Source organism: Armigeres subalbatus, chromosome 1, assembly GCF_024139115.2.
Source record: "Armigeres subalbatus isolate Guangzhou_Male chromosome 1, GZ_Asu_2, whole genome shotgun sequence".
NCBI lineage: Eukaryota > Metazoa > Arthropoda > Insecta > Diptera > Culicidae > Armigeres > Armigeres subalbatus.
The window spans coordinates 102,403,085-102,426,613 of record NC_085139.1 but is presented as its reverse complement, the minus strand read 5'-3'; the positions used below and the strand labels follow the sequence as shown (position 1 = coordinate 102,426,613).

Here is a 23,529-nt window from a genome sequence, read left to right as displayed (position 1 = left end):
CAAACCAACCAAACCAACCAAACCAACCAAACCAACCAAACCAACCAAACCAACCAAACCAACCAAACCAACCAAACCAACCAAACCAACCAAAACCAACCAAACCAACCAAACCAACCAAACCAACCAAACCAACCAAACCAACCAAACCAACCAAACCAACCAAACCAACCAAACCAACCAAACCAACCAAACCAACCAAACCAACCAAACCAACCAAACCAACCAACCAAACCAACCAAACCAAACCAACCAACCAAACCAACCAAACCAACCAAACCAACCAAACCAACCAAACCAACCAAACCAACCAAACCAACCAAACCAACCAAACCAACCAAACCAACCAAACCAACCAAACCAACCAAACCAACCAAACCAACCAAACCAACCAAACCAACCAAACCAAACCAACCAAACCAACCAAACCAACCAAACCAACCAAACCAACCAAACCAACCAAACCAAACCAACCAAACCAACCAAACCAACCAAACCAACCAAACCAACCCAACCAAACCAACCAAACCAACCAAACCAACCAAACCAACCAAACCAATCCAACCAACCAAACCAATCCAAACCAACCAAACCAACCAAACCAACCAAACCAATCCAACCCAACCAAACCAATCCAAATAAACTTAGTTTGAATTTTGTATTTTTTTAACAAATATTTTCACATTATATTTCGAGTGGAAAATTAGTAGGAATGCATTTCAATTGCACTCGTCACGAAATTTCACGAGATTCAACATCTGATTGGAACAGGAATGCATGTGAACCATCGTAAAGTCAAGTAGAGTCTCGCGCATTTGTGCGCCCTCATGGAGCATCGAAAGAGACATTCGAAGAGCGGGAAATGTTTGACAGCCAAGTAACTGCAAAATAATTTTGCTTATGGGATGGATTTCAAAATATCCTCTACTCTTGAGAGCAGAAAAGCGGTTCTATTCGCAGCACCCAGGTTAACTCCATTGAAAATTACACACACACAAATAAACTTTTCTCAACATCATGATTTTATTACCAAAACAATGATTTAGAACATGGGTTCCTAAACTGTGGGTCGCGAGATAAAACATGAGTGATATCAGAGATAGTTGACAAAATCTTTTATTTATTCACAATTTTAACAACCAAAGGTTTTATTCAGTGAGTGTAATTCAATAGATGGATATTTGAGTTTTCGAAATGTAAATCAATCTGACAAAATGGTGCACGCCAAATACACGCGGGCGCGTGTACAGGAAATACACCGGCGTGTATTACATGCCCGTGTATTTACTGTGCGCGCGCCCGCGTGGCTCCGGCGTGTATTATTTAGACGTATCGAAGTGACATTTAGACAACTCATATATCCATCTATTAGTTGCACTCACTGAATGAATTTCATTCGATTGTTAAAAATTGTGAAAAATAAAAGCAGATTTTTTGCCAACTATAATTCGAGATTTTCTTTTTCGAGAGGACTTCTTTTGTTATCTGAGATTTTAGCAAATACAATGAAGTTCAAATTTATTTTAAAAAATCCAAATCTTACCTAAATGCAATCCAAAACTAAGCGATGTTGAACTTCATTACTAATAAGATTTAAAAACAACTCAATAAAGATAATGTAAATCCAAATCAAATCCAAATCCAACCCAACCAAAAGCCAAACCAAATCCAAACCAATCCAAACCAAACCAAACCAATCCAAACCAATCCAAACCAATCCAAACCAATCCAAACCAACCAAACCAACCAAACCAACCAAACCAACCAAACCAATCCAAACCAACCAAACCAACCAAACCAACCAAACCAACCAAACCAACCAAACCAATCCAAACCAACCAGATCCAATCCAAACCAACCAAACCAACCAAACCAACCAAACCAATCCAAACCAACCAAACCAACCAAACCAATCCAAACCAACCAAACCAATCCAAACCAACCAAACCAATCCAAACCAACCAAACCAACCAAACCAACCAAACCAACCAAACCAACCAAACCAACCAAACCAATCCAACCAAACCAGTCCAACCAAACCAACCAAACCAATCCAAACCAATCCAAACCAACCAAACCAATCCAAACCAATCCAAACCAATCCAACCACCAAACCAATCCAAACCAACCAAACCAACCAAACCAACCAAACCAACCAAACCAATCCAAACCAACCAAACCAATCCAAACCAACCAGTCCAATCCAACCAACCAAATCCAACCAAACCAACCAAACCAATCCAACCAACCAACCAACCAAATCCAATCCAAACCAATCCAAACCAACCAATCCAATCCAATCCAACCAACCAACCAATCCAAACCAAACCAATCCAACCAGTCCAATCCAAACCAATCCAAACCAACCAAATCATCCAACCAAACCAACCAAACCAAAATCGTTCAACCAACCAAACCAGTCCAAACCGTCCAGTCCAACCAGTCCACCAGTCCGTCCAAACCAACCAAACCAACCAACCAAACCAACCAGTCCAACCAACCAGTCCAAACCAACCAAACCAACCAGTCCATCCAACCATCCAAACCAACCAAACCAACCAACCAGTCCAAACCAACCATCCGTCCAAACCAACCAAACCAACCAAACCAACCAACCAACCCAACCAGTCCAACCAACCAATCCGTCCAAACCAACCAGTCCGTCCAAACCAACCAAACCAATCCAAACCAACCAGTCCAATCCAGTCCAACCAACCAACCAAACCAACCAAACCAAACCAACCAAACCAACCAACCAATCCAAACTGGGTCCAATCCCAAACCAACCAAACCGTCCAACCAGTCCAACCAACCAACTCCAAACCAACAACCAATCCAACCAACCAAACCAGTCCAACCAGTCCAGTTCAAACTGTCCAAACCAACCAATCCAACAAACCAAACCAAACCGTCCAAAACCAATCCAACCGTCCAACCAGTCCAAATCCGTCCAACCACCAATCCAAACCAACCAGTCCAACCAAACCGTCCAAACCAACCAATCCAACCAACCAAACCAACCAAACCAATCCATCTGTCCAATCCAAACCAACCAATCCAAACCAACCAAACCAACCAAACCAATCCAAATTCCAACCAACCAATCCAACCAGTCCAGTCCAACCAACCAACCAAACCAACCAACCAAACCAATCCAACCAACCAAACCAACCAAATCCAACCAACCAAACCAACCAAACCAACCGTCCAAACCATCCAAACCGTCCAATCCGTCCAAACCAAAATCCAACCAAATTCAACCAAACCAACCGTCCAAACCAAACCAACCAGTCCAAACCAAACCAGTCCAATTCAGTCCAACCAAACCAACCAAACCAATCCAAATCCAACCAAACCAACCAAACCAACCAGTCCAACCAACCAACCAAACCAACCGTCCAACCAAACCAACCAACCAAACCGTCCAACCAATCCAGTCCAACCAACCAACCAACCAACCAAACCAGTCCAACCAACCAAACCAACCGTCCAAACCAACCAGTCCGTCCAACCAATCCAAACCGTCCAACCAACCAAACCGTCCAGTCCAAACCAACCAGTCCAACCAACCAACCAAACCAAACCAACCAAAATCCGTCCAGTCCAAAACCAACCAAACCAATCCAAACCAACCAAACCAGTCCAACCAACCAGTCCAAATCTGTCCAAACCAGTTCAACCAACCATCCAAACCAACCAACCAACCAATCCGTCCAAACCAAATTGTTCAACCAACCAACCAATCCAAACCAGTCCAACCAAACCAACCAAACCAACCAAACCAGTCCAACCGTCCAAACCAACCAAACCAACCAAACCAACCAAACTGTCCAAACCAACCAGTCCAATCCAACCAACCAGTCCAAACCAACCAACCAAACCAACCAGTCCAACCAACCAAAACCAACCAAACCAACCAAACCAACCAAATTCCAACCAACCAACCAGTCCAACCAACCAAACCGTCTAAACCAACCAAACCAACCAAACAAACCAATCCAAACCAACTGTCCAAAACCAACCACCCAATCCAACCAACCCAGTCCAACCGTCCAAACCGTCCAAACCAACCGAACCAACCAAATCCAACCAACCAACCAACTGTCCAGTCCAAACCGTCCAACCAAATCCAACCAACCAACCATCCAAACCAACCAACCAACCAACCGTCCGTCCAAACCAACCAACCAACCAGTCCAACCAACCAGTCCAAACCAACCAACCAATCCAGTCCAACCAACCAAATCCGTCCAAACCGTCCAGTCCAACCAAACCAACCAAACCAACCAGTCCGTCCAAACCGTCCAAACCAACCAAACCAATCCAAACCAACCAGTCAAACCAACCAAACCGTCCAAACCAACCAATTCAACCGTCCAACCAGTCCAACCAACCAAACCAACCAACCAGTTCCAAACCAACCAAACCGTTCAAATTCAACCAAACCAACCACCAAACCAACCAGTCCAAACCAACCAAACCAACCAACTAACCAATCCAACCAACCAAACCAACAGTTCAATAACCAATCCAGTCCAACCAAACTGTCCGTCCAAACCAACCAACCAACCAAACCAACCAAATCCAACCAACCAACCATCCAAATCCATCCAAACCGTCCGTTCAACCAATCAACCAACCAAACCGGTCCAGTCCAACCAATCCACAACCAACCAACCAATCCAACCAAATCCAGTCCAACCATCCGTCCAAACCATCCAAACCAACCAAACCACTGACCTGGACCGGACCTGGACTGACCTGGACCGACCTCGACTGAATTCCTGACTGACCGAACCTGGACCGATCTGGACCGGACCTGGACCGACCTGGACCGGACCTGGACTGACCGACTGGACCTGGACCGACTGACCTGGACTGGACCGACCTGACCGGGATCCGACCTGGACCTGACTGGACCTGACCCGACCTGGACTGGACTGACCTGGACTGGACTGGACCTGACTGGACCTGGACTGACCTTGACCTGACCTGGACCGACCTTGACTGGACTCTGGACTGACCTGACCGGATCTGGACTGACCTGACCGGACTGGACTGACTGACCTGACCGACCTGACCGATCTGGACTGACCTGGACTGACCTGGACTGGACCTGGGACTGGACCTGACTGATCACCGACCTGGACTGGACCTGGACTGGACTGACTTGGACTGACCTGGACTGACCTGACCGACTTGACTGACCTGACCGATCTGGACTGACCTGGACTGACTTGGACTGACCTGACTGACCGACCTGGACTGACCTGACTTGACCTGGACTGACCTGGACTGGACCTGGACTGACCTGACTGGATCTGGACTGGATCTGGACTGATCTGGACTGGACCTGATCTGGACCTGACTGATCTGGACTGACCTGACTGGATCTGGACTGGATCTGGACTGACCTGGACCTGATCTGGACTGACCTTGGACTGACTGGACTGACCTGGACTGACTGACCTGACTGGATCTGACTGACCTGGACTGGATCTGGACTGGATCTTGGACTGATCTGACTGGATCTGGACTGGATCTGGACTGACTGACTGACTTGGACTGGATCGACTCTGACTTGGACTGGACTTGATCGGATTGACTGGACTGACCTGACTGGATCTGGACTGGATCTGACTGGATTGACTGACTCTGGATCCCGACTGACCTGGACTGGATCTGACTGGACCTGGACTGACCTGGACTGACCTGACTGGATCTGGACTGACCTGACTGGATCTGGACTGGATCTGGACTGACCTGGACTGGACCTGGACTGACCTGACTGGATCTGGACTGGATCTGACTGACCTGACTGACTGGATCGATCTGACTGATCTGGACTGGATCTGACTGGACCTGACTGGACTTGACTGGATCTGGACTGGACCTGACTGATCTGGACTGGATCTGGACTGACCTGACTGATCTGACTGGACTTGACTGACCTGGACTGACCTGGACTGGACCTGACTGATCTGACCGACCTGACTGGATCTGACCGACCTGACTGACCTGGACTGACCTGACTGACCTGACCGACCTGGACCGACTGACTGGACTCTTTGACTGACTGGGACTGACCTGGACTGACTCTGACCGACCTGACTGACCTGACTGATCTGGACTGGATCTGGACCGACCTGGACTGACCTGGACTGGACCTGGACTGGACTGGACTGGATCTGACCGACTGACCGGATCTGGACTGGATCTTGACTGACCTGACTGACCTGGACTGACCTGACCGACTTGGACTGGACTGATCTGACTGACCTGGACTGGATCTTGGACCGACCTGGACTGATCTGACTGACCTGACTGGACCTGGACTGACTGACTGGACTGACCTGGACTGACTCCTGACCGGATCTGACTGACCTGGACTGACCTGGACTGACCTGACTGGATCTGGACTGGACCTTGACTGGATCTGACTGACCTGGACTGGACCTGGACTGGATCTGACTGACTTGGACCGATCTTGATCTGGACTGGATCTGGACTGATCTGGACCGACCTGGACTGGATCTGGACTGACCTGACTGATCTGACCGGATCTGACTGACCTGACTGACTGACCTGGACTGACTTGACCGGATCTGACCGAACCTGGACTGACCTGACTGGATCTGGACTGACCTGGACTGACTTGACTGATCTGACTGGACCTGGACTGATCTGGACTGGATCTGACCTGGACTGGACCTGGACTGATCTGGACTGACCTGGACTGACCTGACTGATCTGGACTGACCTGACTGATCGATCTGACTGGATCTGGACTGGACTGACCTGACTGGACCGATCTGGACTGGATCTGACTGGATCTGGACTGACCTTGACTGACCTGGATCTGACTGGATCTGACCTTGACTGATCTGGACCGACTGACTGGACTGGGACTGACCTGGACTGACCTGGACTGACTCTGACTGGACTGACTCCTGACTGACCTGACTGACCTGGACTGGATCTGACTGACTTGGACTGGATCTGACTGGACCTGGACTGGACCTGACTTGACCTGGACTGGATCTGACTGGATCTTGGACCGATCTGGACTGGATCTTGACTGACTTTGACTGATCTGACTGGATCTTGACTGACCTTGGACTGACCTGACTGACCTGGACTGACGGACTGACCTGGACTGACTTGACCGGATCTGACTGGATCTGACCGGAATCTGACTGATCTGACTGGATCTGACTGATCTGGACTGACTGGAATTCGACCTGACTGGACTGACCTGACCGACCTGGACTGGATCGACTGACCTGGACCGGACCTGACTGACCGACCTGACCGACTGGACTGGATCTGGAATCGACCTGACTGACCTGGACTGACCTGACTGACCTGACTGACGGACTGGATCTGACTGACTGGATCTGGACTGACCTGGACTGGATCTGACTGACTTGGACTGATCTGGACTGGATCTGGACCTGACCCTGACTGACTCTGACTGGATCTGGACTGGATCTTGGACTGACCTGGACTGACCTGACCGGATCTGGACTGACTGGACTGACTGGACCTGACTGGATCCTGACTGGACTGACTGGACCTGGACTGAATTGACCTGACTGGACTGACCTGACCTGGACCTGAAATCTGGACTGATCTGGACTGACCTGGATCGACCTGACTGGATCTGACTGACCTGACTGATCTGACTGGATCTGGACTGACTGACTGACCTGACTGATCTGGACTGGATTTGACTGACCTGGACTGACCTGGACTGGATCTGGACTGATCTGGACTTGACCTGACTGACCTGGACTGACTTTTGACTGACCTCTGGACTGGATCGACTGACTGACTGGATCTGGACCTGACTTGGACTGACCTGGACTGACCTGACTGGATCTGACTGATCTGGACCGATCTGGATTGACTGGACTCTGACTGGACTGGACTTGACTGACCTGACTGGATCTGGACTGACTGACTTGACTGGATCTGGACTGGACTCTGGACTGACCTGGACTGATCTGGACTGGATCTGACCGACTCTGGACTGATCTGACTGGATCTGGATTGACTTGGATCGACTGGACTGGACCTGGACTGATCTGACTGACCTGGATTGATTGGACTGGACTTGGACTGATCTGGATTGATTGACTGGATCTTGGACTGGATCTGACTGGATCTGGATTTGGATTGACTGGATTGATTTGGATTGATTTGACTGATTTGGATTTGATCTGGATTTGGATTGAATTTGGTTTGAATTTGGGTTGGATTTGGATTTGATTTGGATTTACATTATCTTTATTGAGTTGTTTTTAAATCTTATTAGTAATGAAGTTCAACATCGCTTAGTTTTGGATTGCATTTAGGTAAGATTTGGATTTTTTAAAATAAATTTGAACTTCATTGTATTTGCTAAAATCTCAGATAACAAAAGAAGTCCTCTCGAAAAAGAAAATCTCGAATTATAGTTGGCAAAAAATCTGCTTTTATTTTTCACAATTTTTAACAATCGAATGAAATTCATTCAGTGAGTGCAACTAATAGATGGATATATGAGTTGTCTAAATGTCACTTCGATACGTCTAAATAATACACGCCGGAGCCACGCGGGCGCGCGCACAGTAAATACACGGGCATGTAATACACGCCGGTGTATTTCCTGTACACGCGCCCGCGTGTATTTGGCGTGCACCATTTTGTCAGATTGAAGTTACATTTCGAAAACTCAAATATCCATCTATTGGTTGCACTCACTGAATAAATTTTATTTGGTTGTTAAAAATTGTGAAAAATAAAAGAGATTTTTTTGTCAACTGTCTCTGAGTATCACTCATGTTTTATCTCTCGCGACCCACAGTTTAGGAACCCATGTTCTAAATCATTGTTTTGGTAATAAAATCATGATGTTGAGAAAAGTTTATTTGTGTGTGTGTAATTTTCAATGGAGTTAACCTGGGTGCTGCGAATAGAACCGCTTTTCTGCTCTCAAGAGAGTAGAGGGATATTTTGAAATCCATCCCATAAGCAAAATTATTTTGCAGTTACTTGGCTGTCAAACATTTCCCGCTCTTCGAATGTCTCTTTCGATGCTCCATGAGGGCGCACAAATGCGCGAGACTCTACTTGACTTTACGATGGTTCACATGCATTCCTGTTCCAATCAGATGTTGAATCTCGTGAAATTTCGTGACGAGTGCAATTGAAATGCATTCCTACTAATTTTCCACTCGAAATATAATGTGAAAATATTTGTTAAAAAAATACAAAATTCAAACTAAGTTTATTTTTATTTTTTCAAATAATAACAATACTTCTCAATATAGGATCTGAAACGAACATAACCGCAATCTTCAATGTTTGGCTCCGGCACAATAGAAAATTTTGGCTTCAGTTTAACAACCAAATCGATTCTTTTCGCACCAACCAGGAGTTAACCGGTTGCTCAAATGCAACAAATATTCACCTTCGTCTCATTTAAAAAACTCAGGAGAAAAACAAGCATTTGTTTGCATTTTTAATGGGAGAAGAAGGGGAATGTGGAGTTGGGGTAAAGGCCTTCAGCGTGTGTTTATTGATTCGCACCTCAGCGTGTCAATCGGCGAGCATCAAGTCATAATTTCATTCCGGCCATCTATGGTCTCACAGATATAATCCTGTAATGTCTGTGCTGTAATTCTACGTTTTAACAGGGCAAGCAAACTGAACTACACTCAGTTTGATTCAATTGACTTCCCAAAAAGTTGAACATGTTCGATTCTTTTTTCATTTAACTGAGTTAGATGTTTAGATATTCAATGCGAGCGATTTGTTCAATTCAATTGCCCTGTCTAAACGTAGCATAAGGATTAGAACCAAAAATTATATTCAGCATCAAAGCTTTTAGCCAACAATTTTTCTGGTTTCGTTCCACTGTTGCACTTTGGTCGCTTATCCAAACTGTCAGCCTCAGTAACAGCGGTATTATGAGGTCGCACGCGGACTCCCTGCGCCAGGAGCTGCGCACACGGTTCTACACCCTTTCCTTTCCCACCCGATGACGATGACGATCATCTTTCGTCGCGCACGATGACGATGATTGTCCGCCACCATTCAACACGCGGTCCCGTCGGTTCTGCAGACGATCATCAATTCCAGCCGCGCACATGTGTTTGCTTTGATGGTGTGCGCGCACAGTCGACGGCGGCTGGTTTTCTTTGTTTTGCGCTGAATAGAGCCGCCGCACGCCGGCGATGATGAATACTCGCTTAACTTTTCAAAAGGTCCTAAGTAACATTTTTTTCATGAATTAATTTGAGTACTGCAATCAAAAGCATTCATATTGGTCTGTTGATTGGGCTATTCAAATTAATTCATGAAAAAAATGTTACTTAGGACCTTTTGAAAAGTTAAGCGAGAATATTCGGCAGCATAGTCGGCCGTCAATATCGAGCCAAACATGTGTGCGTGATTGGATTTTATCGTGTTTGTGATTTCCGAGACCAATTTTTGCCAATGTGTGTGCAATTGAAGCACGATGCAACAACACGATACTCGGTGAAGGGGGTGCTGATCGGACCAAGAGAACAACGAAGTCCGGCTGTGTGTGATGTGCAGATGACACATCGGATGGATACACACGCGTCTTGGCGACACACATTCAAAGATATTTTGTCGTCGGTGGTTTCGGTCTCGTCGGAGGGTCGGCCGGTCGTCATCATCGCTGCTCAACTCATCAGCCGTCGCAGTTTTTTAGTTTCGGTAAAAACTTTTCCCAGTCGGTACACACGCGCGTGGTTTGTTCGCTACTCAGTTCGGCAGCTCTCGATAATTTTTGGTGTTCTCTCCTATCCTCGCATCACCGCGAATTCGCAGCAGTTTACCAATAAAATATTATTCGCTAGTTTTACTTTTCCGCTGATTCCGCCGGATTTTAGCACTCGGATTTCGCTGATCAGAGTTGTTTGCTCGGGTCGGTTTCGCTTGCAGTTTGCGGTGCGCTACGACGGAAGTGCTGCTCCGACCGGAGAACCAACGCCGACCAATCGGGTGTGCGCGAGTGACTTGGTCATTGTTCCGATAATCGAAAGGGGGTTCATCGAAAGTGAATTTTGGCTCTGGAAGTGAGGCGATTTTTCCGCTGAATAGTGTGCAATAGTTTCAAGTTTGTTGGTAGAAAGCAGATAGTGCAGACCAGGTGCAACAACTAGTTGTGAGGCAAGCCGATAATTAATTATCGAGCGCAAGGTGTCCCCAACAGCAGCCACTTCAGGAAGTTTCAGCATACCCTTTCGGGAAGTATTGTAATCCAACGTCAGCAAGGAACCGAGAACCGGCAAATTTGTGTAAGTTTTTGCTCATTCGAGCTCTGACGCTTCTCGCTTCTGAGAACAGTAGAGGAAAAGAAGTTATTTTTGCTCATTTATCATAACGACACGATGGACTGTGGAACTTTATCCATTTCGCAAAACTCCGCTTCGCTTTTAATAATTATTTTCTTTTTTTTTCGAATTTAAATTTAAAAGCCATTCGTTCAGCTTTTTAAAACTCGTTATTTTTTGCCTTTGGCCCATCTCTCCATCGTTTTTATGATGTGAATGGTTAGTACTTTCCTATGTGCCTTATTCCACATCGCGGATTCTATGCCGCAGAAGAAAAAAAACTAACGCAAGCATGCACAAATTTATTGTTGTTTGTCCAAGATTCGCAAATTACCTACTTCTGCAGCGTTGCACAAAAAAGATCTCAAAATTGAATAAGTAATTCACGGCCCACGCAGGAAGAACGAAAACAACGCAAGGAAGAGTCAACACTTCCAAAACGATGCAATTTAGTCGCCCTTTTCCAGCATTTTATATTCGTTTTTGTGCAACAGCATAGGCACAACAACCCACCAAACATGCAGAAGACCCTCCGCCTCACACCTCCTAATGGTAGGGATGTCGTGCAAGTTTTTGAATAATTGATTAGGGGTGCGCGATAACGCGATATGAGCGATTAAAAGATTTCTCGTTTGAATCCTAATTTTAAATGTGATTGGCCATGATGGCTGTCTAACCAGATTTGAAAAAAAAACGTCTATGAACTGAAGTAAACATAATTTGACTCTATCGTTATACTCTATTTTTGAACCAATTGGTGGGCAATAAAAAATCGTTTATGCGGATAAGTTATTTTGACAATTTCTTCTTGACGGAGACGAGCCAGCCTCGGGCTGAAAGTCTCCTTAATAAAGATACAAAAAAAAATTTCTTCTTGATTTGTTAACAAAATGTTTGCATTGATTACTAATAAATTGTTTTTTTGGTAATGAATTTTCATCGCCAGTAAAATAATTTAATTAAAATAATTGATTAATTTATATCATCCCTACCATCTCAGTTGTTATCCAAAAATCCCAATAGCCTTCGCCGAATAATCATCGCAGTAGGCGCTCAAATAATAATATAAACAAAATCCAACCATTAAAAATGATTACACACTCGCACACATCGATATCAAGTACCCTTTTTTTTCTCAATGCATTTGAGATTGCGGTGTGGCAGCACCGCGCTGCGATGGAGGGAGGGATGACATCGACAGACAGCAAAGCAACAAAATTTTGATCGAATGCACTCACACACTGGGACGGATTAACCTTAGCGATTTCCCCTAATTATGACGATTTGATGTGCGCGATTCGGTTTTTAGAACAGCAAAAAAAAAAACACCAAAGTTTTAAATCCTGTCCAACCGGAATCCGAATCTCGCTTTTTGTTTTTCTCCGGTTTCTTGCGTCCGTCATCACGCAGTTTGCGGCGAATGATGGACAACCGACAAACAAAAACGAAGCAACCGCGACGACGAAAACCACGTGGATTTGCGGCGCTGTCTGCGTTGTCTTGCGTTATTTCCTGTTGTTCTCGAATCGCGGAATAATAATGATCCGCAGTCTGCGCCCCGACCGCGCTCAACTTGTTCTGCTTCAGTAAGGTTGGCATTTTTGCACTTGGCTCAGCGAGATTTTTCCGTTTCGATTTCATAAAATTTTGGCTCACAACAGGTGGCGCTTGTCAAACAGTGTTTATTGTTCGTTAGAAGACTGCGGTTTTTCGTTGATTTAGGGGGTAAACAAGCGATACTATGGCCTTGACTAGCAGTAGGCCTGGCAATCCAGGATCCATTAGAAACTTGCATAGGATTTTATGTCGAATTCCGAGAAAGATGTTTTTACGTGACCAAGAAACATTGAATTTCGCTCAAGGTTTCGACCAGTTCGTTTGAAAAAGAAATTAGGAAATAGCAAAAAAAATATCCTTTTTCAAAATACGAAAGATAAATTTTCAGAAGTGCTTTTAGGAATCCGTACTATACATACTTTGTTCAAAAGTCCGAACTAAATTCCGTTTATCAATTCGAATTGGATTCCGTTGAGGAATCCGAACTGGAATCCATCAAGGAATTCTTAATGGATTTCGTCCAGAAATTCGAACTAGACTCTTCTAGTAATTCGAACAGGATTCGGTTCAGGAATTCGAACTAGATATTATTCAGGATTTCGTTTAGAAATCCAATCTGGATTCCGTTCAGGAATCCAAACTGGATTCCGTTCAGGAATCCAAACTGGATTCCGTTCAGGAATCCAAAGTGGATTCCGTTCAGGAATCCAAACTGGATTCCGTTCAGGAATCCAAACTGGATTCCGTTCAGGAATCCAAACTGGATTCCGTTCAGGAATCCAAACTGGATTCCGTTCAGGAATCCAAACTGGATTCCGTTCAGGAATCCAAACTTGATTCCGTTCAGGAATCCAAACTATATTCCGTTCAGGAATCCAAACTGGATTCCGTTCAGGATTTCAAACTGGATTCCGTTCAGTAATCCGAACTGTATTCCGGGCAGGAATCCGAACTGGATTCCGTTCAGGAATCCGAACTGCATTCCGTTCAGGATTCCGAACTGGATTCCGTTCAGGATTCCGAACTGGATTCCGTTCAGGAATCCGAACTGGATTCCGTTCAGGAATCCGAACTGGATTCAGTTCAGGAATCCGAACTGCATTCCGTTCAGGAATCCAAACTTGATTCCGTTCAGGAATCCAAACTATATTCCGTTCAGGAATCCAAACTGGATTCCATTCAGGATTTCAAACTGAATTCCGTTAAGTAATCTGAACTGTATTCCGGTCAGGAATCCGAACTGGATTCCGTTCAGGAATCCGAACTGGATTCCGTACAGGAATCCGAACTGCATTCCGTTCAGGATTCCGAACTGGATTCCGTTCAGGAATCCGAACTGGATTCCGTTCAGGAATCCGAACTGCATTCCGTTCAGGAATCCGAACTGGATTCCGTTCAGGAATCCGAACTGGATTCCGTTCAGGAATCCGAACTGGATTCCGTTCAGGAATCCGAGCTGGATTCCGTTCAGGAATCCGAACTGGATTCCGTTCAGGAATCCGAACTGGATTCCGTTCAGGGAATTAAAACTGGATTTCGTTCAGGAATCCAAACTAGATTCTGTTCAGGAATCCGAACTGGATTCCGTCCATGAATTCGAACTGGATTCAGTTAAGGAATCCGAATTGGATTCCGTTCAGGAATCCGAATTGGATTTCGTTAAGGAATCCGAACTGTATTCCGTTCAGGAATCTGAACTGGATTCCGTTCAGGAATCCAAACTAGATTCCGTTCAGGAATCTAAACTTGATTCCGTTCAGGAATCCGAACTGGATTCCGTTCAGGAATCCGAACTGGATTCCGTTCAGGAATCCGAACTGGATTTCGTACAGGAATCCGAACTGGTTTCCGTTCAGGAATCCGAACTGGATTCCGTTTAGGATTTTAAACTGGATTCCGTTCAGTAATCCGAACTGTATTCCGGTCATGAATCCAAACTGGATTCCGTTCAGGGATCCGAACTAAAATCCGTGCAGTATTTCAAACTGGATTCCGTTCAGTAATACAAATTGGATTCCGGTCAGGAATAAAAACTGGATTCCGGTCAGGAACACAAACTGGATTCCGTTCAGGAATCCAAACTGAATTCCGCTCAGTAATTCAAACCGGATTCCGCTCAGGAATCCAAGCTGGATTCCGTTCAGGAATCAAAACCGGATTCCGTTGGGGAATCCAAACCGGATTTCGCTGAGGAATCCAAACTATATCCGTTGAGGAATCCAAACCGGATTCCGTTGAGGAATTAAACCGGATTCTGTTCAGTAATCCAACCTGGATCTCACTCAGGAATCCAAACTGGATTCCATTCAGGAATCCAAAATGGATCTCATTCAGGAATCCAAACTGGATTCCATTCAGAAATCCAAACTGGATTCCATTCAGGAATCCAAACTGGATCTCATTCAGGAATCCAAACTGGATTGCATTCAAGATTCCAAACTGGATCTCATTCAGGAATCCAAACTGGATTCCATTCAGGAATCCAAACTGGATCTCATTCAGGAATCCAAACTGGATTCCATTCAGGAATCCAAACTGGATTCCATTCAGAAATCTAAACTGGACTCCATTCAGGAATCCAAACTGGATCTTATTCAGGAATCCAAACTGGATTCCATTCAGGAATCCAAACTGGATTCCGTTCAGGAATCCAAACTGGATTCCGTTGGCGAATCCAAACCGGATTCCGTTGAGGAACCCAAACCAGATGCCGTTGAGGAATCCAAACCGGATTCCTTTCAGGAATCCAAACAGGTTTCCGTTCATGAATCCAAACAGGATTTCGTTCAGGAATTCAAACAGGATTCCGTTTAGAAATCCAATCTGCATTCCGTTCAGGAATCCAAACTATATTCCGTTCAGGAATCCAAACTGGATTTCGTTCAAGGACCCAAACTGGATTCCGCTCAGGAACTCGAACTGGATTCCGTTCAAGAATTCGAACTGGATTCAGTTAAGGAATCGAATTGGATTCCGTTTATGATTTTAAACTGGATTCCGTTCAGTAATCCGAACTGTATTCCGGTCATGAATCCAAACTGGATTCCGTTCAGGGATCCGAACTAAAATCCGTTCAGGATTTCAAACTGGATTCCGGTCAGGAATACAAATTGGATTCCGGTCAGGAATACAAACTGGATTCCGTTCAGGAATCCAAACTGAATTCCGCTCAGTAATTCAAACTGGATTCCGTTCAGGAATCCAAACTGGATTCCGTTCAGGAATCATAACCGGATTCCGTTGGGGATCCAAACCGGATTTCGTTGAGGAATCCAAACTGTATCCGTTGAGGAATCCAAACCGGATTCCGTTGAGGAATTCAAACCGGATTCTGTTCAGTAATCCAAACTGGATCTCATTCAGGAATCCAAACTGGATTCCATTCAGGAATCCAAACTGGATCTCATTCAGGAATCCAAACTGGATTCCATTCAGAAATCCAAACTGGATTCCATTCAGGAATCCAAACTGGATTCCGTTCAGGAATCCAAACTGGATTCCGTTGGCGAATCCAAACCGGATTCCGTTGAGGAACCCAAACCAGATGCCGTTGAGGAATCCAAACCGGATTCCTTTCAGGAATCCAAACAGGTTTCCGTTCATGAATCCAAACAGGATTTCGTTCAGGAATTCAAACAGGATTCCGTTTAGAAATCCAATCTGCATTCCGTTCAGGAATCCAAACTATATTCCGTTCAGGAATCCAAACTGGATTTCGTTCAAGGACCCAAACTGGATTCCGCTCAGGAACTCGAACTGGATTCCGTTCAAGAATTCGAACTGGATTCAGTTAAGGAATCCGAATTGGATTCCGTTTATGATTTTAAACTGGATTCCGTTCAGTAATCCGAACTGTATTCCGGTCATGAATCCAAACTGGATTCCGTTCAGGGATCCGAACTAAAATCCGTTCAGGATTTCAAACTGGATTCCGGTCAGGAATACAAATTGGATTCCGGTCAGGAATACAAACTGGATTCCGTTCAGGAATCCAAACTGAATTCCGCTCAGTAATTCAAACTGGATTCCGTTCAGGAATCCAAACTGGATTCCGTTCAGGAATCATAACCGGATTCCGTTGGGGATCCAAACCGGATTTCGTTGAGGAATCCAAACTGTATCCGTTGAGGAATCCAAACCGGATTCCGTTGAGGAATCCAAACTGGATCTCATTCAGTAATCCAAACTGGATCTCATTCAGGAATCCAAACTGGATTCCATTCAGGAATCCAAACTGGATCTCATTCAGGAATCCAAACTGGATTCCATTCAGAAATCCAAACTGGATTCCATTCAGGAATCCAAACTGGATCTCATTCAGAAATCCAAACTGGATTTCATTCAAGATTCCAAACTGGATCTCATTCAGGAATCCAAACTGTATTCCATTCAGGAATCCAAACTGGATCTCATTCAGGAATCCAAACTGGATTCCGTTCTGGAATCCAAACCGGATTCCGTTGGGGAATCCAAACCGGATTCCGTAAAGGAACCCAAACCGGATTCCGTAGAGGAATCCAAACCGGATTCCGTTCAGTAATCCAAACAGGATTCCGTTCATGAATCCAAACAGGATTCCGTTTAGAAATCCAATCTGGATTCCGTTCAGGAATCCAAACTATATTCCGTTCAGGAATCCAAACTATATTCCAGTCAGGAATCCAAACTGGATTCCGTTCAGGATTTTAAACTGGATTCCGTTCAGTAATTCAAACTGGATTCTGGTCAGGAATTCAAACTGGATTCCGTTCAGGAATCCAAACTGGATTCCGTTCAGGAATCCAAACTGGATTTCGTTCAGGTTTTCAAACTGGATTCCGTTCAGTATTCCGAACTGTATTCCGGTCAGGAATCCAAACTGGAATCCGACAAGGAATACAAACTGGATTCCGGTCAGGAATCCAAACTGGATTCCGTTCATGAATCCAAACTGGATTACGTTCAGGATTTCAAACTAGATTCCGTTCAGGAATTCAAACTATATTCCGTTCCGTCCGGTCAGGAATCCGAACTGAATTCCGTTCAGGAATCCGTACTGGATTCCGTTCAGGAATCCAAACTGTATTCCGGTCAGGAATCCAAACTGGATTCCGTTCAGGAATCCAAACTGGATTCCGTTCAGGAATCTAAACTGGATTCCGTTCAGGAATCCAAACTGAATTCCATTCAGAAATATGAACTGCATTACGTGTAGGAATCCGAAATGGAAAAACAAATCGAAGACATGTTGCTCAAAATTCGAATTAAGTTTGGAAAAAAAATCATTGAGCTATCTAAAAAATATCACCAGGTTCCACCGAGATTTGAACTCGGATCGTTGGATTCAGAGTCCAAAGTGCTAACCATTACACCATGGAACCCACATGTTGCCTTGCTTTGCTATCCGCTGAACATGTTTCGGTTTTTCTTACGTCTGGTCGCCACCCAGTCTCAATGGAACCAAAAACCATGCTCTGCTCTGTCGAGAAAATTATCTCATCATGGCTATTCGCCACCAACCAACCAGCTGCCCGGCTACGGTCGTTGCCAAAAAATAAATTTCGTTTGTGGCACATCGCGATGTTCGTGACAATATAAGAGACACAGCAGTCAGCCGCCGCCACGATAAATTGGAACAGAGGGAGTCACTTTCACGTGTGCGATGGACCCTTGCTGCCTTGCCTGATGATTATCAATTCTCTTTGCATCGCAAGCTATTGAAGATGGCAACGTTGACAGGACGATTACGATTACGAAAGGGCCACATGTAAACAATTGCCACTTCTATTACTCTTACGGGCGAACATCGTTTGCAAGCCAAGATGCCAAGCTGCGAGTCTTTTTCGAATGACTTGTACTCAAATACAAACGATTTTTCCGTCATGTGTCTTTTAATTCTGTTGAAGGATCGACGTAAATTTGTGTTTTTAATCAACTCTTCACTTGATTGAACATGAATTTCGTTCAAAAGCGACTTTGTATAAATTAGCTCAATGGCCAGTCCACGAATGACTGCACTACTTGATTTTGAGCCAAGTTTGTTTGGGTTTTTTCGCACCCGGTTTGTGGCCCGTTTCAATCGGTCCAGCCGGGTCCAAATCCACTAACGTATTTTCCGTGACAAATCGAGCGAACAACCGTCTTCCCGCGCTCGATTGCACTTGGCTTCCCAAGCGGGCCCGAATCTGCGGGGGCAGTCTAAGAATAACACTCGACCGGCAAGATTTCCAAACGAAAGTGCACTTTTCCCCACGGTAACGAACGACATGTGTACTGTGCCGAGAAAATGGAGACAAAAACAAAACGACAACCGGCGGACTTACTTTCCCATTTGGATGGCGGTGAATTTTCCTCACGTTGAATGCATTTTTCCTGTTCAACGCCGGCCGACAGTTTTCGGAAAATTTCTCCCAGGGCGTGTGGGTGGATGCAAACATTTATTAATTGTTTGGATCAGCATCGTCGACGACGGTGACTTCGTCATTTGCCACGTTTCCACGGTTTCCTAAATTTAGCCTCCCCGACAATAACCATTTCCCATCGACGTCGTCCAATGATCTTCATCGCCGTTGGAGATCAGATTTGATTCCAAATCTAGTCGTTGAAATCTTCGCGGAACACTTCGCCATCCATTTGATCGTCTCCCGTCCCGTCACGTGACCGAGAATGAGACGTGGTGGAGATCGTCGTCGTCGTCGTCGACGCGAGCGGACATGTTGATCGTCACATTAATTAATTGAATGTGATAAAATCGTATTCAATTGACTTCGTTGAGCTGTCGTCATCATAACGCCGTTCCTGTCAGTTGTGGTGGTTGTGGTGATTCAATTCACAAGAAATATTTTTGAGGAATGTGTTTGTACAAATTGTTGGCAGACTTTTTCGGTCGACCCACGATGATTGAAAATCACTTTTGTTCGAAAGATAAATTCTACTGTCAGTTCGAATTCGAGCGCTAGGTGGATAAAGTGAGGGCTATGAAATGGATTGTTGTCGTCGTGGCGAGTTATGAAAGCCATATGACGATCGCACTTCATTAAAATTTTAGTTTCTTATTCTGAATCAACCCTCAACATAATTCAGAAGCAATTTTGAGTAGCGCTCTGAAGAGATTCTCAACAAGCTTCTAGAACTTCAAAGATTCCTAGAGAGGATCTCAGTAGATATGTTTTTGAAGAATAAGCCGATATCCTAAAGGGATTCTTCTGATTGGATTCTTGACGGAATCCTGAAAGGGTTCTTGCCAGATTCCTGAAGGAATTCTTGACGGAATCCTGAAGGGATTCTTGACGGAATCCTGATGGGATTCTTGGCGGAATCCTGAAAAGATTCTTGACGGAAACCTGAAGGGATTTTTGACGGAATCCTGAAAGGGTTCTTGACGGAATCCTGAAAGGATTCTTGACGGAATTCTGTAAGGATTCTTGACGGAATCCTGCAAGGATTCTTGACGGAATCCTGAAATTATTCTTGACGGAATCCTGAAGGGATTCTTAAGGGATTCTTGGCGAAATCTTTAAGGGATTCTTGACGGCATCCTGATGGGATTCTTGACGGAATCCTGAAGCGATTCTTGACGGAACCTTGAAGGTAGTTTTGACGGAATCCTGAAAGGGTTCTCGACGAAATGCTGAAGGGATTCTAGACGGAATCCTGAAGGGATTCTTGACAGAATCCTGATGGGATTCTTGAAGAAATCCTGAAGGGATTCTTGAAGAAATCCTGAAGGGATTTTTGAAGGAATCCTGAAGGGATGCTTAATCCTGAAGGGATTCTTGAAGAAATGCTGAAGGGATTCTTGAAGGAATCCTGAAGGGATTCTCGTCAGAATCCTGAAGGGATTCTCATAAGAATCCTGAAGGGATTCTCGTCAGAATCCTGAAGCGATTCTCGTCAGAATCCTGAAGCGATTTTTGTCAGAATCCTGAAGCGATATTCGTCAGAATCCTGAAGGGATTCTCATCATAATCCTGAAGCGATTTTCGTCAGAATCCTGAAGGGATTCTCATCATAATCCTGAAGCGATTCTTGTCAGAATCCTGAAGCGATTTTCGTCAGAATCCTGAAGGGATTGTCATCATAATCCTGAAGGGATTCTCGACAGAATCCTGAAGGGATTCTCATCAAAATCCTGAAGAGATTTTCATCAGAATCCTGAAGGGATTCTCATCATAATCCTGAAGCGATTTTCGTCAGAATCCTGAAGGGATTCTCATCATAATCCTGAAGCGATTCTTGTCAGAATCCTGAAGCGATTTTCGTCAGAATCCTGAAGGGATTGTCATCATAATCCTGAAGGGATTCTCGACAGAATCCTGAAGGGATTCTCATCAAAATCCTGAAGAGATTTTCATCAGAATCCTGAAGGGATTCTCATCATAATCCTGAAGCGATTTTCGTCAGAATCCTGAAGGGATTCTCATCATAATCCTGAAGCGATTCTTGTCAGAATCCTGAAGCGATTTTCGTCAGAATCCTGAAGGGATTGTCATCATAATCCTGAAGAGATTCTCATCAGAATTCTGAAGGGATTCTCATCAGAATTCTGAAGGGATTCTCATCAGAATTCTGAAGGGATTCTCGTCAGAATTCTGAAGGGATTCTCATCAGAAATCTGAAGGGATTCTCATCAGAATCCTGAAGGTATTCTCATCAGAACCCTGAAGGTATTCTCATCAGAACCCTAAAGGGATTCTCGCCAGTATCCTGAAGGGATTCTCGTCAGAATCCTGAAGGGATTCTCGTCAGAATCCTGAAGGGATTCTCGTCAGAATCCTGAAGGGATTCTCGTCAGAATCCTGAAGGGATTCTCGTCAGAATCCTGAAGGGATTCTCGTCAGAATCTTGAAGGGATTCTCGTCAGAATCCTGAAGGGATTCTCGTCAGAATCCTGAAGGGATTCTCGTCAGAATCCTGAAGGGATTCTCATCAGAATCCTGAAGAGATTCTCATAAGAATCCTGAAGAGATTCTCATAAGAATCCTGAAGGGATTCTCATCAGGATCCTGAAGAGATTCTCATCAGAATCCTGAAGGAATTCTCATCAGAATCCTGAAGGGATTCTCATCAGAATCCTGAAGGGATTCTCATCAGAATCCTGAAGGGATTCTCATCAGAATCCTGAAGGGATTCTCATCAGAATCCTGAAGGGATTCTCATCAGAATCCTGAAGGGATTCTCATCAGAATCCTGAGGGGATTCTCGTCAGAATCCTGAAGGATTTCTCGTCAGAATCTTCAAGGATTTCTCGTCAGAATCCTGAAGGGATTCTCGTCAGAATCCTGAAGGGATTCTCGTCAGAATCCTGAAGGGATTCTCGTCAGAATCCTGAAGGGATTCTCGCCAGAATCCTGAAGGGATTCTCGCCAGAATCCTGAAGGGATTCTCGCCAGAATCCTGAAGGGATTCTCGCCAGAATCCTGAAGGGATTCTCGCCAGAATCCTGAAGGGATTCTCGCCAGAATCCTGAAGGGATTCTCGACAGAATCCTGGAGGGATTCTCGTCAGAATCATGAAGGGATTCTCGTTAGAATCCTGAAGGGATTCTCGTTAGAATCCTGAAGGGATTCTCGTTAGAATCCTGAAGGGATTCTCGTTAGAATCCTGAAGGGATTCTCTTCAGAATCCTGAAAGGATTCTCGTCAGAATCCTGAAAAAAATCTCGTCAGAATCCTGAAAAGATTCTGGTCAGAATCCGGAAGGGATTCTTGTCAGAATCCTGAAGGGATTCTGGTCAGAATCCTGAAGCGATATTCGTCGGAATCCTGAAGGGATTCTCATCATAATCCTGAAGGGATTCTCATCATAATCCTGAAGCGATTCTTGTCAGAATCCTGAAGCGATTTTCGTCAGAATCCTGAAGGGATTCTCGTCAGAATCCTGAAGGGATTCTCGTCAGAATCCTGAAGGGATTCTCGTCAGAATCCTGAAGGGATTCTCGTCAGAATCCTGAAGGGATTCTCGTCAGAATCCTGAAGGGATTCTCGTCAGAATCCTGAAGGGATTCTCGTCAGAATCCTGAAGGGATTCTCGTCAGAATCCTGAAGGGATTCTCTTCAGAATCCTAAAAGAATTCCCGTCAGAATCCTGAAGGGATTCTCGACAGAATCCTGAAGGGATTCGCAACAAAATCCTGAAGGGATTCTCAACAGATTCCAGAAGGGATTCTCGACAGAATCCTGAAGGGATTCTCGACAGAATCCTGAAGGGATTCTCGACAGAATCCTGAAGGGATTCTCGTCAGAATCCTGAAGGGATTCTCGTCAGAATCCTGAAGGGATTCTCGTCAGAATCCTGAAGGGATTCTCGTCAGAATCCTGAAGGGATTCTCGTCAGAATCCTGAAGGGATTCTCGTCAGAATCCTGAGAGGATTCTCGTCAGAATCCTGAAGGGATTCTCGTCAGAATCCTGAAGGGATTCTCGTCAGAATCCTGAAGGGATTCTCGTCAGAATCCTGAAGGGATTCTCGTCAGAATCCTGAAGGGATTCTCGTCAGAATCCTGAAGGGATTCTCGTCAGAATCCTGAAGGGATTCTCGTCAGAATGCTGAAGGGATTCTCGACAGAATCCTGAAGGGATTCTCGACAGAATTCTGAAGGGTTTCTCATTAGAATTCTGAAGGGATTCTCATCAGAATTCTGAAGG

At 44.8% G+C, this 23,529-nt stretch overlaps 1 protein-coding gene, 1 long non-coding RNA gene and 1 other non-coding gene across 4 annotated transcripts in view; 2 read left to right on the top strand and 1 right to left on the bottom strand.

The window, feature by feature from the left end:
* LOC134203940 (uncharacterized) overlaps positions 1-23,529 on the top strand; it is a 272,474-nt gene that overhangs the window by 202,195 nt on the left and 46,750 nt on the right. The gene's annotated exons all lie outside the window — the stretch shown is intronic.
* Positions 11,867-16,312, top strand: LOC134218195 (uncharacterized protein DDB_G0284671-like; the record flags this gene model as incomplete). Its single annotated transcript, XM_062697106.1, has 4 exons — positions 11,867-11,900; positions 15,168-15,403; positions 15,959-16,025; positions 16,245-16,312. Coding segments are annotated over exons 1-4 (405 nt in total), but the record flags the coding sequence as incomplete, so codon positions are not given.
* Positions 18,194-18,265, bottom strand: Trnaq-cug (transfer RNA glutamine (anticodon CUG)). The gene has a single exon. It is a non-coding gene; the product is annotated as a tRNA-Gln (tRNA).